At 35.4% G+C, this 8,201-nt stretch overlaps 1 protein-coding gene across 1 annotated transcript in view; it reads left to right on the forward strand.

Annotated features, from left to right (window-relative positions):
- PKP2 (plakophilin 2) overlaps positions 1–6,817 on the forward strand; it is a 122,979-nt gene extending 116,162 nt beyond the window's left edge. Inside the window, exons 12-13 of the mRNA XM_074270574.1 lie at positions 2,661–2,748; positions 4,331–6,817. Of these exons, the coding sequence (XP_074126675.1) occupies positions 2,661–2,748; positions 4,331–4,399 (157 nt within the window). The 3' untranslated portion in view covers positions 4,400–6,817. The remainder of the gene's footprint in view (positions 1–2,660; positions 2,749–4,330) is intronic.
- The last annotated feature ends 1,384 nt before the right edge of the window (positions 6,818–8,201 follow it).

Here is an 8,201-nt window from a genome sequence, read left to right on the forward strand (position 1 = left end):
CCTCACTGTTATCTAAGGCATCTAATTCCATTTTTCTAACTAAATGTTTTCCTTATTTGGAGCTGAAATCTGCCTTCTATATATTTTTCTTTCCCCTGAAAGATGAACTGTAACGTGCTCTCCTGGCAGTTACAATTACTAGTCTGTCCTAGACCCACCAGAGTACCTTTGACCACTGTCCTTTGCAGTGTGAGCTCTACCCGGCTCGCCTCCTCTGAGGCCTTCTAAGGTCTCTGGCCACAATCTCTTGAATCTATAGCTTAATAACCGGTAGCGCACGTGTAATCTTAAAAGCCTTTATTATACCTACTCACATAATGCCCTAGCTGATGCCCTGACTTGTTGGTTCCCGAGTGAACACCTGGTCAGAAGACCCACGTGTTCACTACCAAAATCCTTACCTCTTTCGGCTACCCATCTTGGCTTGGCCACCCAGGCTAGGAGCCAGGGTGAACAGCAGGAGGTTAAAGAGGGCGGTTGCTGCCTGCAGTGGGCTTACATAGGGCCTGTGAGGTCACACACACACAGCCAATCAGCGAGAGAGTCACCCATTACAAAACTATCTCAATATGGCCAGGATCCCGCCCAAGGGCAGTCCTAATATCCACAGAAATTACTTCCAGGCCTCAATCTCCCGATGCACTGTGTCCGCCCATTTAAAGGGCCCTTACAATGAACAATTATAATTCTTATTCCAAGTAAGTCTTTCAAATATTTGTAGGTAATAACCATATTTCTAAATACACACATATATACACATACACAGACACATACACATTCCACAGTTCTTTGAGTAGTGTCCTTTCTTCATATAATGGACTAGATCTTTCAGAAATGCCTTTAGGTGACAAGGGAAAAGGAATGAACATCAAATGCATCTCCTATGTTTTATGAGACAGAGAAATGTTTTGCCCAGGATCACACAGCTAGTAAGTGTCTGTGACTGGATTTGAACTCAGGTCTACTTGACTCCAGATCTGATTTTCTACTGCTTAGTCATTACTCAGCTACCTCAAACATAAATAATTGAATAAGATTTAGTCCTTTACCCCAAATGTTTTATCCTTTAAAAAACTTTTGGAATCAAAATTCTAAGGTCTTATTCTAGTGTTGTGTGCAAATATGCTGATTTGCCCCTGGGTTCACAATTGTGACTCCTAAAATTAAATTGTGCAAAATGAGAACAAAATCTTTTATATTAACAGGAACATAGAAATGGTCACAAAATGCATACAAAAGTAACTGAGGAGGAAGGAGTAGGAGATCAGCTAAGAGACAATGACTCCTAATGCCTGAGTATGGTTTACGTATTCTAAAAAATTGACCATTGCTGCCCAAGTTTCTCCTCCTTTCTCCTCTCCTCTCTCCTCCCCTCCCATCTTCTCCCTTCTCTTCCCCTCCCATTCTCTCCTCTCTCCTCCTCTCCCATCCTCTCCTCTTTTCTTCTCTCTTCTCCTCCCCTCTCTTCCTTTCCTTTTTTTGACTGAGGCAATTGGAGTTACGTGACTTGCCCAAGGTCACACAGCTAAGAAGTGTTAAGTGGCTAAGGCCAGATTTGAACTCAAGTCCTCCTGACTTCAGGGCTGGTGCTGCTGTCAAAGTTTTTTAAGACCACTTTTCTATTTCCCAGCTTGAAATGTTCCCAGGTTGAACAATTCAGAACAAAGCTGATTGTGGCAGGGAATGCAAAGGATTCAGAAAGCCAACATTACAGATATTTCCATCTTAGAAAAATCTGGCTTCTGGCATACATATGAACAAAGCTGTATAAGGTGAAGTTATTTTAATAATTGATTCATACAGATATGACCCTTAGAGGGAAATAAGCTGTCATTAATAGAAACTAGTTGAATAAGTGAGGTTAACTGCAAGTTAAACGCAACTAACTAGCGTGCTACATAGTTGCTTATTTGTTTTCTAAGTGAAAGAAGTATACTGTTTAGGATCACCCAACCTTGAGAACTCAAAAAATAATCTAATTTCTTCTCTTTACCTTCTCTGAAAGGGGGAAAAAGCAACTACACCCAAAATAAGAGAGGAAGAAATCACAGTCACATTGTCACTGATATTTTATAATAATAAATTAATGGTTTATTTAATTTTTGGTGGACTAGCCTAGATATTTGCTACATTGTTTTTCACAGGAAAATATATTCTATATGCTAAATGTATGCCTGAAAATATAAATTTTTTTACAACAAAACCTTTTTATAGATTTCCTGTATTTATTGGATATCAAATACTGGTCCTGAGGGAAATAATAGCTAACATTTAAACATATTTAAAGTTTGCAAAACATTTAGATATATTATCTTATTTTATCTTCACAACAATCCTGGAATGTAGTTATTTTACAAGATGAGGAAAATGAAAAAGAAGTTAAGTGACCTGCCTACAAACTGGGTATTTGAAGTAGCATTTGAACTTAGGTCTCCCTGACTGCAAGTCCAGTACTCTACCCACTTCACCAACTATCATAATAAAATAAAAAAGTAATACCTCTTGTCACAATGGCAAGTAAGAATTAACAGGTAGAAGTTCAAATAAAAATGAGCAGTAAGAAGCAGCGAGCTTCATCCATACATTTGCCAAATCCTTTCTTAAATTTTATACAGTTTTTCTCTTATAAGATTTTTCTCTTTTTCTTTTCTCCTTTGCAGCTATGTCTCCAACAAAGCTAGTAAAGCAGCATCTGTGTTGCTTTATTCACTATGGTCTCATGCTGATCTCCACAATGCCTACAAAAAGGTAAGGCATCTGAAAGAAATTAGAGCCAGCTCTACAACCCACAGCCTCTTCTGCAAATCAGCAATCTAGTGACTTAGTGATAAAAAACAAAATTTTTAATTTTACAAAGGAGGAAGCTGAGATTCAGAGAAACTAAGTCATTTGCTCATGATCATATAGATTATAAGCAAGATAGTTAAGAATGTGATAGGTGAAAGATAACATATGAGGAAACAAAGGTTTGAGTTCCAAAAATTTCAATTTATTATTCATCCCAATTGCCTTATAAATCAGGACTAGTCATCTTCCTTAGTTTTTAGCAGTGAACCCTGAATATAAAGGGAGACAGATTTTTATACATTAAAAACAATCAAATGAGAACAATTAATTAACAGGAAACAATACAATATTAAGTAATCTGATTTCTAACTGGAGGAAATATTAGAGACTTTCTAAATTGGAAGGGGGAAAACAAACAGGTACAATCCCTGATATCAGAAAAAGAATTGTCCCTTTCCCCTCCAAGTTTCTGGAAATCAAAGGAACATGGAAACAGTAACTGATTGATCATCAGTATGGGGCCAGTTTTCATATAAGGTGTATGGTTTGCTTGAGAGATATAATTTTGAGAAAATTCCTTGTATCAAACTAAGGATCTGACTGGGTTTCTGGTCCTTAATTAAGGGTCTCTAAGCAACAGTTAAAGGTGGTCTAGCTTCCCAGAAATACAGGACTAGGTTTAAACAATGAAATCAGGTTTTCTCACAATTGCCACAACTGAATAAGACAGATAGGAGACTAACCCATAATTGAATAGAAAGAGAACTAAGCTAGCTCTAGAATTGAGTCACAAAACGGTGTCAATATGGTTTGCTCAGTTTCTATCACTATTTACTGTTCCAATCCCCACAGTTCCCCCACTTTTCCCCTTTTGACTCATAGGAGACTGAGCAGCCTCAAATCTATAAGTTTTTTCTATATGTCCATAGAGAATTCACTTTTCAATCAACTATGTTTTATTTAAATCCCAGTTTCTCCATTTGGTAGGTTACTCAAATCTTTTACTACTACTTTTTCCTTTAGTTAGTTGTCTTTTCATTGCTTAATGGTAATTATCCCTCTGCTAGTAGGGTTAAGGGAGAAAAAAAATACAGCTTAGTATGGCAAGCCAGGTTTACTATTTCTTATCTGTTCTGATATATTTAGGAGCTTTAGAGGAAAAATATAATTATATTTGGAGCTTTTCTTTGATTCAAAATTTTCTATCAAGCATCCAGATGGGCTCCTTTTCTTTATATACCCTTCCATATAAGTAAAATTTTATTATGTTTATTTTATTATATTGGCTTATTATATTAACCTTTGAAATATTAAGCTTTCTGTAACAATAGTCTTAAAAATAATAATTTCATTAGTCCTGTGGAGTTCATTGCTTTGAATGTAACCCATATCTCAAAGATTTAGTGTTGTGGGATGCATCATGAGTTTAAACTAAATAATGATGGCTTGTATGGTCAAACTGGTGAGAAATAACTAAAAAATACACTTGCTCATTTGAAAACTATTGTTATTCATAATGTCTTTTTTTTTTCTTTTCTTAAAGGCTCAATTTAAGAAGACAGATTTTGTCAATAATCAGACTATCAAAGCTTACCACTCCCTTAAAGACTGAGAAAGATGAAGTAATAATAGTAGAGATGGTCAGAACTGCATTTCAATTTATCCATGGTTTTAGTATCTGCCTCACCATAAATGGGTCAACTCCATAAAGTCTCCAGAAGAAACAGACTGTTTTTTATGCCTATCCAAGAAGACTCCCCTTGCCCCACAAATGCCTGTTCTATTATTACTTAGCCTTTTCTCTTTTATTTGCATCTTATCTTGCATCCCTGGAAAAGAGAAAATCAAAGAATACTGGGTTTCTGCCAAAACATTTTTGTAAACTCATCTTTTGCTATTGTTGACACAATTTCTGATACCACAGACCATTTGGGTATAGGGGTATTTTCCCTGGATCATCATCACTGAACTAGCTCTTTTGCCTTCATCTTGATGCCAAAAGAAACCAAGTCAACTTTAGATATGTCTAATTTTCAAACTTTATCCATTCTTCCTTGTAACTATTATTACAACTATTTCTTCTTGCTTTTGTGGATAATGTCCTTGAAATAGCTAATTAGAATTAATGCCTTTGCTTTCCTTTACTCCCATCTTCTTTACTCTTTGAAATCTGGCTTCTCAATGAATAATTCAATCAAAACTTCTCTTTCCAAAGTTATTAATGATCTCTTTGCCTGTCCGATCTAATGGCCAAAAGGACATCAATCTTCATCTCTCTTGACTTTTCTTCAGACTTTGAGAAGTTGCACTGTCCATCACCCTCTCCTTTTTGATACATTATTTTCTCTGGGTTTTCATGACAAAATTCTTTCTTCATTCTCCCCTCTTCCTTTGTCTCTGTTGCTGGATCTTTATCTAGCTTAGACTATCAACCATCTAGATGGGCTCTGTTCTGGGGCCTTTCCTTTTTCTCCCTCTAAACTGTTTCACTTAGCAATCTAATCAGCTCCCAAGGATATAATTATCATTTCTATGCTGACAATTCTCAGTTCTTCTTATCCAGCACTATTCTCTTTCATATACAACTTCAACAATTGAACAATTGAAAACTGGATATTACATAGAAATCTTAACTTCAACAGATTCAAGAAGGAATTCATCTTTTCCTCAAAACTCTCCCTTCTTCCAAAGTTCCTCGTTAGTGTAAAGCATAATATCCTCCCAAGGCATTCAGGTTCTCAACCTAGGTGTTATTTTTATCTCCATACTATTTTACTAACAATATTCAATCTTGTGTCAAGTCTTACTGTTTCTACCTTCATAACACCTCTATAATATCTCTCTTTCTATCCTATGATACTGTCACCATTTTGGTTCAGACTTTCATCACTTGCTAGTTGGTCTGCTTGCCAAAAAAGTCTCTTCCTACTCTAATCCATCCTCCATTTAGTTATCAAATTGATTTTCCTAAAATGCAGGGTTATATTATTTTACACACACACACACACACACACACACACACACACACACACACACACACACACACACCTTCTCTTCAATAAACTCCAGTGGCTTTTGATACTCCAGTATCAAATAAAAATATAAAATCCTCTGTTTGGTTTTTAAAGCCCTTCATAATCTGGCCTTTAAAGAAAGGTCTTTCTAGTCTTCTTCTTCTTTTTTTTTTTGTTTTGTTTGTTTTTCTGAGGCTGGGGTTAAGTGACTTGCCCAGGGTCACACAGCAGGAAGTGTTAAGTTTATGAGACCAGATTTGAACTCAGGTCCTCCTGAATTCAAGGCTGGTGCCCTATCCACTGCACCACCTAGCTGCCCTCCTTTCTAGTCTTCTTACATCTTACTCATCTCTGTGTACTCTGTGACCCAATGACTTTGGTTCCATATTTCCAGACTCAGCTTTTTCATAGGCCCTCATGCCTAGAATATGTATTCTTCATATCTCCACTTCCTAGTTTCCTCAGCTTCTTTCAAGATTCAGCTAAAGTTTTATCTTTTATAAGAAACTTCTATGAGTCCTCCCCTTTGAGATAGCCCTCAATCTATCACACACAAACATACACATGTATATGCATAATATGTATATTATATGTGTGTACTATGTGTACACTTACCATCCATATGTATGTCTGTTTCTTGTTTATACATAATTGCTCGCATGCTTTCTCCTCATTAGACTCTGAATTCCTCTATGATAGGTACTATTTTTTGCCTTTCTTTATAGCCCCAGAGCTTAGTATAGTTTCTAACTATGGAGTAGATTATTAATAAATGCTAGTTGATTAACTCACTATTTTATTCTAGCAAGGAACAGTAGAAATTAACATTATCATCCTTTCCCAGTTTCCTGAATTGGGATTGTATATGTTGATGGAAAAGAGGTTATAAAGGATTTTAAACGTTATCATATCTATACATATTTATGTACCATTGAATCAGGTATCTTGTTTGTTTCATATAACATTAAGACAATGAAAATTGTTAGAGAAATAAAGTAAAAATCTGCAAGACAACATTCAACTTGTTGACTCTTTCTTATATGAAAAGGTGCAATTAAGTCCTATTTGCAACCTAGATTAATATATAATCACATTGAAAATATATGTGGAAATGAAGGATGGAAAATTTCAAAAACAAGACTGAGAAAAATCGTGTTTATAATATGTTTCTTATAGAATTTGTAATATTTAAAAATATTCAAAAGACATAATTTCCTGGTAATTTAGGTATTTCATTAATAAAGCTAATAGGTCAAAGATAGATTAGACCAAAGATAATCATGAATGCAACTTATTGGTTAATGTGATTGGAGGTGGGCTATATTAAAATGAAAGGAAAGTATCTTTATACCAAACCACTCATAGCTTTAAGCTATCAATTCAAAAAATGTTTATTCAACCCAAGCCTGAGAAGAATACTATAACTTGTCTTAGATTAAATTTTTGTAAGGTTGGGTGGGATCTGACCAATATTAAGAAGAGAGTTAATGCAACCTCATTAACAATAATGTCCCTTAAGAACTGAACTTTTAAAGGATTTTAGGAGAAGGGGAGAGCTCTCAATCTCCCCCTAAGTTATTGATTATTAATAATTATTTCTCATAATAGACAAGAATAGAGTTGTCTTCCATAGATACTCATCTTCCCATTAATTTGCAAAAGGACCTTATTTCATATGAGAAATTTTAAAAATGGTTTATTATGGCAAAATTTAAGTTGGAATATTTCTAAAAGCACAGTGACAGTCTAAACTATGTCCTAGAATAACCTCTCTCAGGATATATACAAAAAGAAGAATAGAAGTTATTCCTTTCTAAGAATCAGCATGGTGCGGAGAAAAAAGGAACATGACTTTTTGTTGAAGGGGGAATGGGGAGAGTAGACACAGTATTTTGAAATGAGCAAATAACTCATTAAGCAAAGATTTTACTTAGTTCGACATTCTGAGAACAAGACCAAGTCATTCATCTTTATGGGACCTTTAGTCATTTTCAGTACCATAACCCAAAAAAACTATAAAGGGAAGAAAAGGATAGTGATTTTAAAAACCACAAACAGGAAACAAGAGGAAAAATATTGCTGAGTGTTTGTGTTTTTGCTGTCATAAAATGAAATAGGTTTCTATTTATAACCCACTGAAGCAACTGGAAAAGGAACAGGAGCCTTGTCACTGACCTTAGCAAGAATGTCTAATTAAACTCATAAACAGTCTAAAGCTGGGTAACTGAGGCAGAGAGAGCTGAGGGAAGACCCACACAGACAAAACTGGGATATGGAGTTTGAAAAACATCTAGGAAGACAGTGATTAGATTTCCCTTTTCAGTGCAATTCTGAAAGGGTTCAGTTCCGTGTCTTTAGCCACTCTTAGGATATTTGAAGAGCACAAAGTTTTATTTATGC

Source organism: Sminthopsis crassicaudata, chromosome 5 (assembly GCF_048593235.1).
Source record: "Sminthopsis crassicaudata isolate SCR6 chromosome 5, ASM4859323v1, whole genome shotgun sequence".
Lineage (NCBI taxonomy): Eukaryota > Metazoa > Chordata > Mammalia > Dasyuromorphia > Dasyuridae > Sminthopsis > Sminthopsis crassicaudata.